We start from the raw sequence: 20,332 nt of genomic DNA, 5'->3' as shown, positions 1-20,332 counted from the left end.
ATCAAAGGTTCTGGAGAAATGGAGTCAGATCATCCTCTTGTTGTATGCAGCTACTGTGTTGCTTTTCCACTTCAGTCTGTATTTGATGCAGATGTGCAGATACTTAAACTCCTCTGCACCAACTTTCTGTCTTAGGGCAAACACAATAGGTGGAATACGAGTGCTTGACAGGGAGAAAATGAGGGACCATCCCTCTTTTTTCAGTATCCATCAGTTAGTTTTCAATGTATCAGTCAACTGATTACATATCATTACATATGTATCACAAAAATCACAAAACTGGACCCTTCACCAAGATCTAGGTTTAAAAGAGTTAAGGTCGTGATGGAGAGTTAAAACAAGACGAAATGAATGCAGCAGGGCCAGATGTCGTTCTGCAGGCATATAAGTGAAATCAGCCTATAGGCAGCCTCTAGCAACCTTCAGATTGGTATTTGTCATTATTTTTTAAAATGGCGCTACAATAACTTGCTTGGAATGAAGCCAAGTGTTAATGACTTTCTGGATCAAACGTGGATCAAAGACTTTTTCTTTAGATAAGGAACAAATTATAGCAAATACTGAATTAGCAGCGCAGCTGTTCTCTGGCCTCTGGTACACACACTCTAAATTACTTTGCTGTTCTATTCTCCCCATCTCAGCGTGGATCCTAGAAAGTGCTTTAAGAGTGTCAGGCTTGGCTGGCTTCCATTCGATTTCCCCTGCAGGTCATCTATTGGCCAGGGGACGTGGTAAGCAGGAGCGCGCAGCCCCGAGGTGATTAACGGAAGAAAGATGGCTGCAGCTTGCAGCATAAATCCAAAAGCGTTTCGTGTGGAACATTGGTGCCTGTCAAGCTCTGAGGAATGGGTGAGGCTTCACCCAATCCAGCACTGAATACCTCCCCCTCTGTGCATTTACTCCCACTTCACAGAGAAATGTTGCAACCCAAAAAATTCTAAAGGATTTTTTTTTAATAAACCACAAAGAATGACAAAAAGCTACATTCAAACAAACAGCAGAAGAAAAAGTAACAGAGGCTGAGACAGCTAGCGTGGAAACTTACCTGCCCTGGCTGGGGTGATATTAGTGAATCCCATCTGTTGAACATCTGGCAAAAGAGTCCAACACCTTGAGCATCCCACTCAGGAAGTTTGATGTTTAAAAGCCACGTGTGCACAGTTGTTTTTTGTCATTATATGACATTTTGTCAACTTTGCCAAAATCACAAATATGGCATAAAAGCCATCTGATGATTCTACACATGAAATAACAATAATGGATTGGATTTATATAGCACTTTTCAAGGCACCCAAAGTGCTTTACAATGCCACTATTCATTCACTCTCACGCTGGTGGAGGCAAGCTACAGTTGTAGCCACAGCTGCCCTGGGGCAGACTGACGGAAGCGAGGATGCCATATCGCACCATCAGCCCCTCTGGCCATCACCAGTAGGTAGTAGGGTAAAGTGCCCAAGGACACAACGACCAGGACAGAGAGCCCGGGGATCGAACCGGCGACCTTCCGGTTACAGATGCGTTTCCTAACACCCTGAGGCACGGTCGCAATACATTCTCACATTTTAACACACAGGTCACCGCTATGCTTTAGTTCACTTTAGACAACAAAAGTACTTGGATAGGTTTATGTTTTAGACTAACTCACAACACTCACATCATTTACAACAGCACATGAACAAAAGGAATTGAGCCATACTATGCCTGGAATTCATGCGCGTCAGGTCCATTACCACTGGTATATAAAGCCAAGCACCTAGCCGTGCAGTCAGCCTTATATAAAAGAATGGGCTTATTAGATTAAGTGTGATACTGTGATAGGATGCCACTGTTGCAACAAGTCAGTTTCTTCCCTGAAAGATTTAATGGTCAACTGTTAGTAGTAGTATTGCAAAATTGAAACTTTTACAAACAAACAAGCAGTTCATGTAGGTGAACAGGTGGTCCAGTACCTTTATACAGCAGGGGTCTCAAACTTAAATGAGCTGTGGATCTGTAATCACATGTGAGTAGTACAAAAAACAAACAAATAAACAAGAAAACACCCACAGATATTTCCCAAAATGTAGAATTTTGTTTGTTTGTTTTTTATTTGGAATATTGCATAACAAGACAAAACTGCAAGCGTGAATGCAAATTTTGCTCCGGTATTCAACGGTTGCTATGATCATGATGTTTCAGAGGAAAGGTTGCTCTGATGAACACTATTGTGCTCTAACAACTTTTGAGGATTGTAAGACTTTTGGAAAGAAAGCGGCTGGACTTCTTTCAGTTTCTTGAAGACTTTTCACCTCTCATTCAAAAAGCTTCTTCAGTTCTAAAACCAACTGGTGAGGAGTCCAAAGTATTAAAACCCTAGTGGGGCTTGTCCCTTCAGAGGGTTGTTGACCTGCTATTAATCATGTGACTCATCACATTTCCACTCGGGTAGCTGCAGCTCAGGAGGTGGAGCTGGTCATCTACTGATCAGAAAGTTGGTGGTTCAATCCCCCCAGGCTGCTACATGTTCTTGTTGGCGTTTGACCTTCTTGCTTTGCTGATTTGATGAATGCACAGTTGGGAAAACCACATCTTTTAAGAGCTTTCTTTACATGTCTGTGTTCCTTTTATTTCTCTCAAAGCTCCTTAGACTACATGACCTGGATGACTACAGCTTTAAGGGATATATGATTCAGCGTTGTTGTTTTTTTTCCTGCCTGACATCTAAATTACAGGCACACATTTAATGCAAACATAATCATGTTACTTTGAGTGAGTTATGAATGGAGTAGCAGTGCAGACAACTCCACCATTAGAAAGTAGACAAAAAGTGGTGATGATTCTAAGGGCCCATGACTGGCAGGGTCCTAGGAAACAGCAGAACAGTCAATTAGTCTTTTTTTTTTTTTTATTAAAATCATTCACCTATAAATATGAACATTTTTGTTTTTTAGCATTTTTGTTTTTGACAACAGATAATAAAATCCAGTCGGCCTCTGAACCTGTCTCCCCCCTCCTTATTTCATGATTTGGTTTGATCCAGGTGCACAAGCTCCTAACTGAGGCTGAGCACTAGAGCGGTAAGACAGCAGGATGGCTGGGTTTCAAAAAAGGGAAAAAAAGGACAGGTGGAAATTAAACTCATAGCAAAGTCCACATGAAAGTAACTGCTTGACTTTCCTAGTATTAGTTGACTTGCTTCATTTCTAACAGAAAAGAATGTATTTGTTTCTGGCCAACATGTAATCAGTGCATGCAGACACTTTGTACTTATGTGAACTAAATCACTTATCTGCCGACGTCCTGCCACACCGGACTGATCAAACCTCTGGCTCAGGTTCAGCTGTCCCACTCCTGTCTCCCTTGACCTTTACCCCACTGATATCTGATGAAGCAGGTGAGTTCTTTTATGTCAAAAATGTGTCTAATTGCAGAAGACCCCTTTGGATTGTATTTATTTTGATTCTAAACACTATTTATTTTGTAATAATAATAGTACATTACCATTATAACCCTTATAAACAGAGCATTTTTGAGGAAGTGTGTATTGCTATGCATATATTTGCAGGTGGTGAGAGCTTTCAGTAAGCTAAATCCCATAAAAATATATTTGAGTTCAGCTCAGGACAGAGATATATTTTAATAAGCTATACTCTGTTTGAAAATTGATATGCAAATGATTATTAAGTTTTATTTGTCAATAGTTAATATAGATGAGAATTTAAATTTACTTAAATCCAAAAAGTTAATCTGTATTTTATCACTATTTGATGTAAGGTATTATCATTAAAATTATTAAAATGTAAAAAATGGCTTGCACATAGCTCATTAAGTTTGCACAAAATCACAAGATTCCATTATCTGAGCAAAATATTGATCCACGTCTGCAGAGTGGTATATTTTTAGGGCTGGCATGGTTTGCAGTATTCAAGTGGTGGGGCCCAAAATGAAACGTATTTCCCCACAGGAGCCCAAACCCCTGGCAGCACCCCTGTTTACCTTACATGGGATCAGTGGGAGAATTGGCTCGGAGATTGAGAAACAAAAACAAACCATGAAGTCAAGTAAGACAGCTGAAATAGGACAAAGCACCGAAGACAAAGGGAGCTCAAAGCACGACAGACATATAAGATAGAGGATGAGGTCACTAGGGATTAGGAGACAGAGGAGGGCGCCGCTGTTTAAACCACCACCCCCTGGAACAAAGACAAATTGGGCTACGAGCTCATCTCAGAGGCCTCCAAGTCTCTACCTCTCTGAGGAGGAAGCCGGGGTCTCCCAAGCATAGAAGTGGAAAACCCAACGCTGCTGCAAGAATTTAATGAGGAGGGCTCTGCGCTATTCTCTGCTCAGTTTCTGACACAACACCGAATGGCATGTAGTGATGTTCTTTCTTCTTTATTCATGCTTTTATCCCCACTGCCTACACAAGAAGAAATGGAGTGGCCCACTCAGACTCAATGTTAGAATGCAAATGTGCAAATGCGAAAATCACCCTGCATTGCACCCAAGCATGCTTGAACTGTACATAATGAAAAATAAACTGCTCCCTCATCATCAGTACTATTATTATTAATAGTAGTAGCAGTAACAGTGGTATTGGCATTAGTGTTGGTTTGTTGTTGGGATGCCGTACTCCTTCACACTGGGATGGTTACAAATGGATGACTGTTTTTATATAAATGCAGATAATGGAAGTTGCAGTTTCTCTAAGCCCACAATAACTTTAAACAGATCACAGCCGCATGCCTCGGTGGAGCTATCCACAAGAAAACAATAAGGTCTGTGCAACATTTGTTCATTTTTGACCAAAGTAAAGACCATGGGTAGCCGTGAGACTAGAGCACAGGCAATGACTTTTGGACGGGAGCTGCTCATTTGACATTGCTGAGCAAAATTGTCTTTAGAATCGAATAAAATAGCCCTTTATTCTCACTGTACGTGTACAATGAAATTGTGGGAAAACAGTTTCGGTTTGCGGTTTGTGTGTTGTTTAAAATGTGTGCAATTTCTTGCATTACAGATGGGAATGATGGCCAGCACTGCACACATGACAGCCAGGCTACCAGCAGCCAGGGCTTGGTTACAGCCTCAGTCTCTGTATCTAAGCCAGCGGTGGCAGTTTGGTGGGGGTTTCATGAAATGATTCGATCATATTTCTGCTGTTCATTAGCAAAGTGCCTTTTTCATCACAACTTCTCATCATGATGCTGACACTGAGATTCAAAATGAATCCTAATTCTCACTAATAATTCACTTTCTTTCTTGTAAACTTTGTGAATGGAAATCACTCAAAATTATTTTATGTGTGCAAACACGCAGAAGTAAGAAAGGCAGGAAGCAGTGAAAAAAGAAAATGAAAACGGCTCAACCGAAAGAGGAAAAAGAAAAGAAAGGAGGAAAGTGAGGAGGCAAGGAAGTCAAAGTAAAACTTATGAAACGGTTATGTAAAACTTGAGGATTGGTGTCACTGTCACAGCAGATATATTAGTAACATGGTGGCAGCTGCTTCCATTCCACTGTCAGCAGGGATGACTGATGGAAGTGGAGTGAAGTGCACTTTACCACTGAAAATGAGAAAGTGTTCTGGGAAATGGCAGAAACACCCATGCGCACCTTTCACTGCTGTATCAGAGAGCTGTCACCGCTCCGGAGCGAGCGGGCACCTATCGAGCCTGACAAAAGAACACAGAGTATCTGAAAGTGGTGACGTGTAGCACAGTGGCAGTGGAGGAGGAACAAGGGCCAGTGGCCAAAGGAAACACCACCTGGCAGCCATCCGAAATGTCAGAGTCAAATCACATTGTGCTGCTTCCAAAACGACAACTTTGACTATGAGGGCTGAACTCTCTGTGACTTTTCGCGTGTCGTCGTCTTCTTCCGTTTTCTGGAGTCGTCAGCGGTCAGGCTTGTCCTCCACGCCAGCTGACAGCCTGTCAGCGTGAGCTGCTGTTGCCAGAGCACAGGCTTGCACTGGTGCAGCATCTCCTTGTGCATCTCGTGCTGTCTCCATGTTGTTGTCTTCTCTCTCTTGTTTGTTTTTTTCCCTTTATATTATTTTGGGCCTGTATGCAACCGCAGCCTTCCAGGGTGTCGCTGCATTTACCAAACAGGATGCGACACAATAAAGAAAGAAGTGTGAGACTGGCTAATACCTGGAGTGCTTTCATAACATCAGTGAAAATGAAGCTACATGTTTTGATTGATTAATTCATCTTGTTGTCATTTTTAGTAACACAGCTACCCACTGGACAAAATTCCCTAATGAGGTTCTACCTGTCACCTCCCTGTGGCTCCTCTGCATTATCAGGCCATGCCAGTTTACTTTCAAACCGCCACCATCATTGCTCTGCTCAAAGACCCCTTTGCAGATCCCGCTCTCTTACACAATTACAGGCCTATTTCCAAACGTCCATTTATCTCCTAAATCTTAATGAAAGCTGTAGCCCGTAGTCTGGGGGAGAGTAACGTTTGATCCATTTCAGTGTGCTCTTCAACAGAATCACAGCAGCAAAACAGCATTACTGACAATTCTTCTATGCTTAGATAAAGATCAGTGTACCATTGTCACTGACAGATTACAGAACCGGCTTAGTACCTCACGCACTGTTGAGGTTATAGTGCTTGGTCCAGAGAGTTTTACTAATGAGGTCAATGAGGTCACTGGCTCCCTCACCAACAATATCAAATCGTCTGCTGAGAACTTTGAGCTTAATTTTGACTAGAGATTGACTGATCCGAAATACAGTATCGGTATCCTGACCTAAATGACTGGATTGGATATCAGGGAGACATAAAAAATGTAATCCGATCCATTAAATATCACAAAAGCACCTCACAAAACTTGCGACATGGCGTAACCCAGGTCGGAGCAGTATGTGTCACGTGATAGAGCAGCTGTTGAGTGCGAGACCTGTCGGTGATCTGGAGTTCACACTGAAAGCGTTTGGAGCCTCGCTACGTGCTGCCAAACCGGCATTTCATCGGTATGAAAATAAAAAGAACGCTTGGACACTACTAGCATAATGGACAGGTTTTTGACGGGGCTCCCAAACAAACGCAAAGCAACTTCCTTCCAAGCCAAAGACTAGAAAATATGGCGAAGCATATCTTCCCTTTGGTTTCACCTGCACAACTGCTAAGGTAGGTCTCCCCTGCAGAATTGGTTTTCCCTGTGTCGGGAGCACGCGCTGAGCTCTCCAAATCACGGACAAACAGTATCCCACATGCTTGATTTTTAGTTCACAAACACTTCTTGTAATGACTAACTACTCCTGACATGTTGGAGATGTTAGCTCTTTATACAGTAAAGTTACAGTGGGATACAAATAACATCAGGCTGATCCTGCCACAATTTGCTCCCTCGGTTCAAATCACAGACAAACAGTATCCCACAGCTGTTTATGTTTTTGAACCCATTTTGCACAGAGAGGCATTTTTTGAAAAATGTATTGATAGCAATGTTGAATATTATTACACAGGAAAAAACAACTACATGTAAAATAATCACAGCGTGACGACTCTGCCTTTCTAAATGGAGGGACAGTAACTGCGTGTGTGTATGTAAGCGTGTAAAACCTGCAGATAGTCTGATTAACAGTATTTTGTCTCTATCTGCCATTCTGCAATTCATCTCATGTAAACAATAACGTGGCGCGCAGCGTGACGTGAAAAAAGGCACATACCTTTGACGTTGCGTGACGAACTCTGTAGTCCTCGTCCACACGTAAATGCAAAAGCTGAGTTTTAAAAAGTCTCCGTGTTCGGTGATTCCAAACACCGTTTACGTGTGGACGAAACAGCTGCATTTTCAATAGCACCCGTGTAGGAGTGGACGTAGCGTAAAAGAGTTAGTAGTGTATTTTATTACTACCTGTAATTTATTGCAGTTTACTTGTATTTGGTCAATTGTTTACTAAATGTTTGAGGTGTGAAAGAAACCGCAATGGAGTTTGAGAACAAAATATGGGCGTGTGCGGTTGGAGGATGTGTTTGTGCGGTGGTGGGGGGCCCGAACATTTTTCTTGTAAAACAAGGGGGGGGGGGGGCAGCAAAAAAAGTTTGGGAACCACTGGAGTAGGCTATCCCAGAGAAGTAAAGCAAGTGTGTAAGTTCATCTCTGAATGTTGGTAAAGCATTCCCACGTTAAGCTTAACAACCGATATATGGAGCTCAGACGTCTGTGCGTTGTCATTGCTAAGTCTGACCGTACAATGGATAGACTCAAGTTTTACTTTGAAAATAACAACTGTGTTCCAGGCTAAACAGTTCTGTGGTTCAAAAAAAGAAAAAGAAAAACATGAGTGTCGTGAAGCCGTGTTTGCATTTATTTGCACTGCTTTCCACTCTGGAAGTCTATTTATGTTCATCTTTAAGTATGAAAGGGTCCATTATACAACTTGTTTGTTTTTTCTAAGTTGTTGAATATAAACATTATTTTATGCTGATATTGCACTTCTTTTTTTCAGCACCAAAGATCTGCATAAAATTGCATTTTAAATTACTTTTTGAATATTATTTTAAACACTTAGACTTAAAGTTCTGCTAAAGGTTTAAATAAAAAGAGCAGTATTGCTGAACCGTGAAATATTTTGGTGCAGTGTATTTTTTGCATACAAGTGTAATAGAATAGCTTTAGTGTTTTCTTTTTTTAAATTTGAGTATGAACTTATACAAAATGCAGCAAGATATTTAAAAAAAAAACCTGTTTTATTGATTATAAAAGACTGTATCGGATTCATATCAGTATCGGTCATAAAAAAGTGGAATCGTGCCATCTCTATTTTTGACTAAAAATGAATTTTTAACATTTTATTAATAACATAAAACTCTACATCACCCCTGCATATACAGCTGAGCTACTGAGACCTTATACCTACAGCATCTCCAATCGTCTGATCAGAGTCTCCTATTTGTTCCACACACTGATTTTAAAACCAGAGGTGAACAGCGTTCTTCAGCCAATCAGGTCCCAGCGAATAAAATCTCATTTCTATACGTTACATTTTTTCCCCATTATTCATGGTTTTGTGGTCTGCTAATATAAATGTAAAGGATTCTGCATGCAGGAATCAATGAAACACTGTGTTTGTACACGTGTACACACATAGGGCAAGGCGATATGGCCAAAAATGTTTATCACAATATATATTTGAAAATTTGCGATAACGATATAACTGACGCGAGACAAAATACGTTACAACTCCACAACTTTATTAGTGCAAAAAATCCCCCATCAATTAATTTTCACTTAAACAAGCAGCTGATTTTTATGTGTATTAACACTATATAAAAATTTAACAGTGCAAATGCAAATTCCTTGCTGACAATTTAACATTTTCAGTAGAAATGGGCTGACATATCCTGAGCATAACCATGTATAATATCCACAAAAGTTAAAAAGAGGTGCTTTGCAACATGAAACTGCAGTGTGCCAAATAAACAGGTCAAATACATATTTTTCAGACCATTTTGCGCACCGGATTATAAGGCGCATTAAGCGAAACAAAACAGTCGGATAAGTCAAACTTAACTCAGCTCATTCTTCTTGCTTCCTCCACTTCTGTACCATTGATTCATTAATGCTGAATTCTCTCGCAGTTCAATTCAATTCAATTCAATTCAATTTTATTTATATAGCGCCAAATCACAACAAATGTCGCCTCAAGGCGCTTTATATTGTACAATAGATCGCACAATAATAAATACAGAGAAAAACCCAACAATCATATGACCCCCTATGAGCAAGCACTTTGGCAACAGTGGGAAGGAAAAACTCCCTTTTAACAGGAAGAAACCTCCGGCAGAACCAGGCTCAGGGAGGGGCGGCCATCTGCTGCGACCGGTTGGGGTGAAAGAAGGAAAACAGGATAAAGACATGCTGTGGAAGAGAGACAGAGGTTAATAACAGATATGATTCGATGCAGAGAGGTCTATTAACACATAGTGAGTGAGAAAGGTGACTGGAAAGGAAAAACTCAATGCATCATGGGAATCCCCGGCAGCCTACGTCTATTGCAGCATAACCAAGGGAGGATTCAGGGTCACCTGGTCCAGCCCTAACTATATGCTTTAGCAAAAAGGAAAGTTTTAAGCCTAATCTTGAAAGTAGAGATAGTGTCTGTCTCCCGAATCCAAACTGGAAGCTGGTTCCACAGAAGAGGGGCCTGAAAACTGAAGGCTCTGCCTCCCATTCTACTTTTAAATACTCTAGGGACAACAAGTAAGCCTGCAGTGTGAGAGCGAAGTGCTCTAATAGGGTGATATGGTACTACAAGGTCATTAAGATAAGATGGGGCCTGATTATTTAAGACCTTGTATGTGAGGAGCAGAATTTTGAATTCAATTCTGGATTTAACAGGAAGCCAATGAAGGGAAGCCAATACAGGAGAAATATGCTCTCTCTTTCTAGTCCCTGTTAGTACTCTTGCTGCAGCATTTTGGATTAGCTGAAGGCTTTTCAGCGAGTTTTTAGGACATCCTGATAATAAAGAATTACAGTAGTCCAGCCTGGAAGTAATAAATGCATGAACTAGTTTTTCAGTGTCACTCTGAGACAGGATATTTCTAATTTTAGGGAGGTTGCGCAAATGGAAGAAAGCGGTCTTACATATTTGTTTAATATGTGCCTTGAAGGACATGTCCTGGTCAAAAATGACTCCAAGGTTCCTCACAGCATTACTGGAGGCCAAGGTAATGCCATCCAAAGTAAGAATCTGCTTAGATACCATAATTCTAAGATTTTCAGGGCCGAGTACAATAACCTCAGTTTTATCTGAATTAAGAAGCAGAAAGTTAGCGGCCATCCAGGTCTTTATGTCTTTAAGACATTCCTGCAGTTTAACTAATTGGTCTGTGATACCTGGCTTCATGGATAGATAGAGCTGCGTGTCATCTGCATAGCAGTGAAAATTTATGCTATGTCTTCTAATGATGCTGCCTAAGGGAAGCATGTATAATGTAAATAGAATTGGTCCTAGCACTGAACCCTGTGGAACACCATAATTGACCTTAGTGTGTGAAGAGGACTCTCCATTTACTTGAACAAATTGGAGTCTATTAGATAGATATAATACAAACCACTGCAGTGCAGTACCTGTAATACCTACAGCATGTTCTAATCGCTCTAATAGGATATTATGGTCAACAGTATCGAACGCTGCACTGCACTGAGGTCTAGCAGGACAAGCACAGAGTCCACTGTCAGAGGCCATAAGAGGATCATTTGTAACCTTCACTAAAGCTGTTTCTGTGCTGTGATGAGCTCTGAAACCTGACTGAAACTCTTCAAATAAGCCATTCCTCTGCAGATGATCTGTTAGCTGTTTGACAACTACTCTTTCAAGGATTTTTGATATGAAAGGAAGGTTGGAGATTGGCCTATAATTAGCTAAGACAGCTGGGTCTAGAGATGGCTTTTTAAGTAAGGGTTTAACTACAGCCACCTTGAAGGCTTGTGGTACATAGCCGATTATTAGAGATAGGTTGATCATATTTAAGATCGAAGAATTAATTAATGGCAGGACTTCTTTGAGCAGTTTTGTAGGAATGGGGTCTAAAAGACACGTTGATGGTTTGGAGGAATTAATTATTGAAGTTAACTCAGAAAGATCAATTGGAGAAAAAGAGTCTAACTTAACATCAATGGTACTAAAAGTAGCTGTAGATAATATTACATCTGTGGGATGATTATTGGTAATTTTTTCTCTAATGATAAGAATTTTATTAGTGAAGAAGTTCATGAAGTCATTACTAGTTAACGTTAAAGGGATGGTTGGCTCAACAGAGCTCTGACTGTTTGTCAGCCTGGCTACAGTGCTGAAGAGAAACCTGGGGTTGTTCTTATTTTCTTCAATCAGTGACGAATAGTAAGATGTTCTGGCTTTGCGGAGGGCTTTCTTATAAAGCAGCAAACTATTTCTCCAGGCTAAATGATGATCCTCTAAATTTGTGACACGCCATTTCCTCTCCAGCTTACGAGTTATCTGCTTTAGGCTACGTGTTTGAGAATTATACCACGGAGTCAGGTACTTCTGATTTGAGGCCTTAGTTTTCACAGGAGCTACAGTATCCAGAGTTGTACGTAGTGAGGAGGTAAAATTATTAACAAGATAATCGACCTCTGTTGGAGTAGCGTTCAGATAGCTGCTCTGCTCTATGTTGGTACAGGGCATTGAAGATGATAACAGTGGGTGGATTATATTCTTAAACTTAGTTACAGCGCTTTCAGAAAGACATCTACTTTGATAAAGTCTACTCTCCACTGCTGTGTAATCAATTATTGTAAATGTAAATGTTATCAGGAAATGATCAGACAGCAGAGGGTTTTCAGGAAACACTGTTAAATGTTCAGTTTCTATGCCATATGTTAAAACAAGATCTAGAGTGTGATTAAAGTGGTGGGTGGGTTCTTTTACATTTAGAGTGAAGCCAATTGAGTCTAATAACAGATGAAATGCAATGTTGAGGCTGTCATTTTTAGCATCTACATGGATGTTAAAATCACCCACAATAATTATTTTATCTGAGCTGAGCACTAAATCAGATAAAAAGTCTGAGAAATCAGAGAGAAACTCTGTGTAAGGCCCAGGTGGACGATAGATGATAACAAGTAAGACTGGTTTCTGAGTTTTACAGCTGGGTTGGACAAGGCTAAGCATCAGGCTTTCAAATGAATTAAAAGTCTGTCTTGGTCTTTCGTTAATTAATAGACTGGTGTGAAAAATTGCTGCCACACCGCCCCCTCGGCCTGTGCTTCGAGGTTTCTGGTAGTTAGAATGACTCGGGGGTGTTGATTCATTTAAACTAACATAATCATCCTGCTGCAACCAGGTTTCTGTAAGGCAGAGTAAATCGATTTGTTGATCAATTATTAAGTCATGTACTAACAGAGACTTGGAGGAGAGAGACCTAATATTTAATAATCCACATTTCACTGTTTTACTCTTTGGTTCAGATGTGGATACTGTATTGTTCTTTCTTTGTGATTTTTTATGTTTAAGATGTTTAAACTGCTCTATTCCCATGTTCTGGACCTGAAAACAGGGTTTGATCTTTGGTTTCATTCTATAATACTGAACTTATTTACGAAGGTTTGAACTTTGAAAGTGTTTAAACAAGAGAGAAAAGTGTGAAAATGTTCATGCCTGTCTGAGAAAAGCATGTAGTGAGGGGTTTTACAGCCTTAAAACATTTATAATAATTGTAAAAAATAAAGTTGGCTACTTTGCGGATTTCACCTTTTGCGGGTTATTTTTAGAACGTAACTCCCGCGATAAAGGAGGGACCACTGTATTGGATGGAAATTCACTCTAACTTCTCTCAGTCAAACAAACTGGCTGTTCTTTGGCAGCTTTTTCAGTTTTCAGGAGCACAGAGCTGAAATAAGGATGACGTTTCATTCTTGTGTTAGAGGGAAATCTTTTTAGTTTCCCAGGTTCTTTGCACCCTGATCTCACAGAAATGCATGATGTGCCCATGACATGACATTGGTATGGTATCAGCATGCGGGGTATAACGTCAAACTTTGGACAGTATGCAATGATATGTAAAATCTGCAACCTTTTGACAGAGGTAGAGGCAACGGTACCACAGTGGCAAAGAAAGGGTAGAGGAGGAATGTGCTGCTTTCTGCCACACTAAGGGCTGGTTCTCAATTTTTGATTGATTTTTGAAAGCACAGGTGTACGGCCATGCTGCTTTTTAATCAGCATTTCAATAACAAATGAGACTAGATTCCAAACAGGGACAAAAGCTGAGTTTTCTCTGCGTGACGACAGCTGTACTGTAGCATGTACGGTGCACGCTCAACGCTGGTACAAGCTGAGCGCGTGGTGATGTCACAGTTGGCTCATAACACTGCCGGTTACCTGGTTAATGTTTCATCCAGAGGTCATCATCGCTTCACAAAGCTGACTTGGATCAGGCCATTTTTCACGAGTGAACTTTGTGATGAAATTTCAAAAATGAATTTAACATTTATTTGCGTCTGTGTTTTGTCTCATGTTTTCTACATCAGACGTTTTTTGCAATTTGTTCCAGAAAAAATTTATCATGTGATTTATCTGAGAAAAAAAAGTCACACTAACGATAAAGTCTGAAAAATATCTGCTTCAGAAACATTATGGTGATAACAGCATGGGCAAGGAGAACATATGGCGGCAGAGATGGAGGGCTACACTGCAGGTGGAAATAGCTGCTACGGGCTGGATGGAGCTTCCCCTGAAAAATATGCTGGGCAGCACAGCCCCTCCAAATAACCTGACGAGAGCTAAAACTGTACAGGAGGAAAAGAATGGAGATCCTTTTGGAGCCAGCAGGACTGCTCTGTCCTTCCAGTCTACACTCCTTACTCACGTAGCAATGAGGTGCACAGAAGAAAAGCCTGAACAAGTGGACTCTACACTGGCATGCTCAGCTGAGCAGACTCACAGCAGAATAAATGATGCTGCACGCTTGGCCTCCCTCACCGCATTCTACAGATATCATTAGTGCCTCTGCGCTTAATATCATTATTGCTATTGTTATCATTATCAGAACTATTTATCTGTAGTCCCCCTGTGTGCAGCGAGCAGCATACTTTCCTGCTAAAAATCTATAGTGATTTAAAGAGGATGCTTCTTCTTCTGTCCTCATTAATCTGGTTCCCGATGCCTCTCCTGCTGCTACCTCCTCATGACAAAACCACATCTACCAACTGCCTGACACCACCCCTGCGCGCGCGCACACACACACACACACACACACACACACACACACAGAGCAGTATCTTTTAATCAGTCTATTAAGGAGACCAGGGGTGCAGTGCTGATGATAAAGTGACCTGTGAGCCGGTGTGCGTTCCCCACTCCGGCCACAGCAGAGGACAGATAACAGCTCAGTGAGCACCAAGATGATGATGATGATAATGTTAGAAACCCAAGGCCACGAAGCATATCCAGCCCCATCCTAAATGTCAGCCGTCCTCCTGCATTACTGTGACTACGAGGCTTGTGACACGCAGGCCTGCCTACAGTTATGAACCTGGCCCCTGTGTGAGCATATCCACTGTGACAGATGAACGGAGAGGTAGAGAGGAAAGAGACGGAGATAGATGGAGGAGCAGTGGGTGGTGTTTGTGGGAAAGGTGTGCTAGCTTTACAGATGACAGTGACTGTTGTGTTTCTCCCTGTCAGCTTGCAGAGAATGCATCAGGCTAAAGGACCAACCGACCTCTGTGTGTTTGTTAAACCCGGGGCTGACGGGTGGCACCGTAACGGGGGTGTGACAGTGCACACCACAAATGGGAAAGCAAACACGATGCCCCGTGTCAGCAAGCAGACACCCTGCAGTGACAGCCACTGCTCTCAACACCCCAACCAACAGAGAAGCACAGCAAGCAGATGTTTGTGGCTACAAACCGCCCACTATGAGGGCGAGGGGGCGCTGACAGCAGTCAGGTCAGTTTTGCAGACATAACAGCACCGCACAAAGTACACGTGCTTCTGACGGTGCCGCTACACAGCGAGCTGTGACACTGCACACTCAGACCCGCAGCACTGGACGAGCATTGTAAGAACTAGTGAACGGACACGGGACAAGTTCTTTCTATCCAACATTCTCACACATTCACACTGTGACAACTTGCGGTGAGTATCACGCCCATCCAGATTGAAGCAGCCAGGGATCGAACCAGCAACCTTCAAAGCTCTTGTTCCTGAGCCACAGCCACGCCCACTATAAGACATGACAGAGTGATCTGTCTGTGACAGGACTGCATTACAACCAGGATGTTGAAGAATTTTGAATTTGTTTGCATTTTCCTATTTGAACTCCTGGATGTATTTGCACAGAACTCTGAGGAGAAGCTCGCTGTTTCTCATGTTTAGATCATTTGCTGCTCTGTGGGGTTTCGGCTGATTTCACAGACACTGGTGTGATCCACGTTTGCATGTTTCTCTGTACAGCTAATGGAAAAGTAAGCAACCCAGAGGCTGTCAATGCCGATACCCAGCAGGACAGCAGCTCGTCTCTGTTTCTACTGCGTCTGTCAGCCATTCGACATCGAGCCGCCACCTTGGGCTCACTATCATAACAGCAGCATGGGTCTGAGTCGAGAGCAGGTCAAGCAGAGACAGAGAACAGACAGAAACATATTAGCACTGTGCACATTTTCACACGCTCCATCCTTAGATCCACAAAAAGGAGACGGTTTGTGATTGCAGGACGTGGCTGAGTTACTATGTTTGAGAAGACAAAGCATCACGCAGCTAATTTTGACTTTTGTCCGATAAATACGTCTCCTGGAAATGAGCCAGATGTCACACACCCTGAGACTTTTTTTTTTAGCTTCAGTATTTCCTCTGAGCAGAAACTGAATCTTTGTGTTTTCAAGGAGTCCAAGTATACGTTCTCCACCAGTGGGTCAGAGGGTCCCTCCCACTCTCCCTGCACTCTGCTTTTCTCCGGATCTGTGATCAGATTGTGATTGACATGAGCATCTGAGATAAACTTTAACTTTCTACATCTGAAAATCCGTCAGTCCCTCCCAAAATGTCACTAGTACTGGTACGGTTTGTTCAAGCAAAGGCACGCTACTGCTCAGTACAGCAGTCCCAGAAACTCTCCCGTGAGTGTGTTTTGTGACATCTGATAGGACACATCAGAGATAATGTAGTTGAGCTTAAAAGTAGGCTAATACTGTCTAACACTGACACACACTATCTCCCCACATCCCACACACCTTACCAATCTGAGCCATAGTCTCAGTAAACCTCATCACTCAGGCAACTCAAACATGGACTCTTTTCTTTGCACTACGGCTGAGCACTTTGCAACTATTTTGTTCTCAATTGTGTGCTTTTCTACTATTTTGGATTTCATATATTTCTCCTGCTTGTCATTTATTCCTGCTGTCTAATATGGTGCCCGAGCACCCACAATTTCACTGTACACGTACAATGATAATAAAAGACTATTTCAGTCTATTCTTCTTTAACCAGCAGCTCTGAAAATGTGTCATATCCACAGATGGCCACAGGACTTCAACATCAGCCTGGCTCCTCAGGGTGGGGGTCTGGGGGCCAAAGAGAGTTTACTGTAAGGTAAAGGGCCCAATGGGGTCAGTGGTTTTCTCCTCATGGCAGGTTATGTGAAAAATGTGTGTTCACCCATAGCATTACGGGGATGTGGGGATGTGACTCAACACAGCATAAATGCTACACTTTGAATGTGGCCGCTGGCTTCTTCTTTGTCATGTTACCTGCACACTGTGGGCCCTTCTCTGACACTACAGCATCCAAGTGTGCCACAGGAAATGCCTTTGATGACATCCCATGATACAGGTACGTATCAGCATATACCATTATCCAACATCCTTCAAACGTAGGTACACCTTCTGGTGCTGAACGCCTTCAAACAACAAAGGCTCGTTCCTTTGTTAGATATTACTGCATATGAGTGGAATACGTGTGAGCCTTTTGTGGCTGAGTGGGTGGTAATTACACATCTATAGCTTCTGTTGGGCTGACAGCCCGGAAAGTGTTGGATGTCTATTTGCAGCATCTTCCACAGTTGAAAGAGAGCAGAGTGGTCAAGGTCAAATACGATTTGTAGGCTTTATTTCTGAGTGTGATCCAACACATTTGTCCTCTTCTACCTTTGAGAAGACAAAGAACAATCTGTGGTACAAGTATTGCTTCCTAACAAGTGAAGGGATTAGGTCCAGTGTTGGAGGTGAGGGTAAAATTGCGTTATAGAACAGCTGGAGAGGCCTAATAAAAAAGACAGAGCAGGACATTTTCCACCGTTCACTCTAAAGCAGCCATGCGGTGTTACAATCAGGTGCTGTGGGTCTAGTGTCAGCCCAAACACAGACATCAGGTCTGCCTCCCCCACACAGATTAGAGCCTCACTGCAGTGGGGCTGTGTGAACGCGTCACAGCCCCACTGTCTCGCTCCAGGGTGAGCCGGCGGCAAACAAGCCATCACATCATCACATCACATCCAAGCCGACCCGAGCCCACTCTGCTGGTGTGGACAGGTGAACCGAGTTCCTCCAGCAGACGGAGCGCGGGGTTGTAACGCTGTGCTCGGTGTGTGCGTGAAGGGACGTAAACAGGTCACGGACCAGAGAGCCGCTCCAGCATTCAGTGAATAACTGTGGCCGTGTGTGGAACAGAAAGCCCGTGTTGGACGTGTGCGGATGAAACTTACCGGGATGACTGTGGGCCCCACGGAGCACGAAGGCTGCAAACAGGAGAGGTAAAATCCAGCAACAGCACGACCGCAGTAGTGTCCACATGGCAGGGATGTGCGCGTCCACATGCATACAGCACCCACGAACAACTGTTGACTCTCCGTCCTCACCGTCCACTCAGTGACCGCGCAGCAGGCAAGATGCAGGCGGACCCACTCAGAGGTCCACACTATTCCCTTCTTATCATACCACTCGCGCGGACGCTGGTGTCTCCGGAAAAGCGCGCGTGTGCGTGTGCACGCAGCTCCTCAAAGCGTTCTCTGGCTTGTGTGGCTGCGGCGGTGGAGGTAGCGCTGTTTGGGCACAGGGACAGAGAACAGTCGGCGCTGGAGCAGCGGGGAGGGTAGCTTTCATCCCTCCACCCATCCACCAAGTAACAAGCGAGCCCTACTCTGCTACACGCTTCAAACGGCCAGAGAGAGAGAGAGAGAGAGCGGTCAGTCCTCTGGATCCTAGCGCCGGGGAGGGAGCGCGCACTCTGAGCACACGCACAGATAAGAAGAGATGTTCCATCTCCACAGCTTTGGTGTATGTTCACAGTTAAAAGATTGCACCTCCGCCTCAGGTTTGTCTTGGAATGAGTGCAGCGACCGTGGTTATTCGAACAAATTTAACAAAGCCTTGAAATTATGGAACGCCAGGACTGCCGTAATGAATGAATTAAATACACCATTAAATAATTATTTAAATGTGTCAATAATTAATTACAATTGGAAATAATTAATTAAAACGGGAAATAATTAATTAAATAAATATTTTTGACACATTTAATTAATTAATTATTGACACATTTAATTAATTCTTTATTTACTTCACATTTTAATTAATGTGAAGTAAATAAACGGCGACATGAGTGTTTATGTTTGTCATTGCAAAAGGACTGTCTGAATGGTGAAGTTAACTTGGATAAATTATAGTTAAGGAGTATCACAGATAACGCCCACGGAGCTGTGTGACTGTTCACCACTACACTGAAATAAGTAGGCTATTACTGAAATACACGTGCTATATCATAAACTGTGATATAAATAAGGAGGTCCTATTAACATGTTTAGTTTTATAGGACACCTTCCTGCCTTTAGTCTCATTTATGAGCAGTATTACTTTTCTTCTAACATCCAGAAGTCTGCACGATGTGTTTCATAGTTTCTAACAAAAAAAAAAAAAAACTCACACAAATTATATGTTAACCTCGTTTATTTTTAGTTAAATAAACTCTAAACTGTGCTTAGAATACAGTTGAATAACTATTAAAAAACAGATGATATAATATTTCTGTCCAGGTTGCAGTCTTCATGATGAACATGCTGTTGCAAACTCTGCTCCTCTCGGTGGAAATGCGCCTTCTCTTTCCTCTTTGTATAAAACCATTTTAAAAGTCAGTTTAATCTCAAAATTCACTGTTAAAAAATCCAAAACACACCAGATAAAGAAAAGCGAATGGTTCAGTCTAACACACGTGCCAGTGAACCATTAAACTTCAGTAAAACTATGCGGTTATGAAACGTAACTTTAACCTCAGCCAAACCAATTTGCTCAGTTGTAAATAAGACAGCAAAGTAAACGTGACCCGACAGACAAAACCTGAGTGAATTAAGTCCAGTGTTTAACCACTGAGAGCTAAAACTTTCAAAGCTGTGTGTTAGGGTGCCTGGGCTGTTGACCCAGAGTTTTGAGTTTATTATATTATTTATCATTTCTAGTCTTTGGTTTCTTTGTTAGAGTTCTGCCTTATGGTTTATGTCTCTGTGTTCTCTAGTTGCTCTGTCTCCCCTGTCAGCTGTATCCCCTTGTCAAGTCCGCGTCTCTGTGTTATGTTTCCTGTTTTACTTTGAAAGTCCGTGTCTCATGTTAATGTGTCTGGTTTTGCTTCCTTTGTCTCGTCAGCCCTGATTTGTCCCAGCTGTGTTTCCCTCCTGTCTCTCATTCCTTGATTGCTCCTCTGTGTATATTAGCCCTGTGTTCTCTTTGGTCTGTGTCGTGATCTACCCTTATCTTGCTGTGTGTTCTGTCTGCGTAAGCTTATTTTGTATTCTCAGTTTTGTTACCCTTTTGAGTTCAGCATTAAAGCGGTTTTTTTGAGTTCACGTCTGTCTCCGGAGTCTGCACTTTGGGTCCTCC

At 42.2% G+C, this 20,332-nt stretch overlaps 1 protein-coding gene across 2 annotated transcripts in view; it reads right to left on the bottom strand.

Annotated features, from left to right (window-relative positions):
- The window catches only part of LOC134628176 (receptor-type tyrosine-protein phosphatase gamma-like), a 470,111-nt gene extending 451,300 nt beyond the window's left edge, over nt 1-18,811 (bottom strand). For both annotated transcript variants that reach the window (XM_063474903.1, XM_063474904.1), the window contains exon 1: nt 18,169-18,811. In XM_063474903.1, the coding sequence (XP_063330973.1) occupies nt 18,169-18,283 (115 nt within the window). In that variant the 5' untranslated portion in view covers nt 18,284-18,811. The remainder of the gene's footprint in view (nt 1-18,168) is intronic.
- Nucleotides 18,812-20,332: the final 1,521 nt, after the last annotated feature.

The sequence above is a fragment of the Pelmatolapia mariae genome, linkage group LG5 (assembly GCF_036321145.2).
Source record: "Pelmatolapia mariae isolate MD_Pm_ZW linkage group LG5, Pm_UMD_F_2, whole genome shotgun sequence".
Classification (NCBI taxonomy): domain Eukaryota; kingdom Metazoa; phylum Chordata; class Actinopteri; order Cichliformes; family Cichlidae; genus Pelmatolapia; species Pelmatolapia mariae.
Note: the sequence above shows the minus strand (reverse complement) of the source record. Positions and strands in the feature narration are given on the sequence as shown.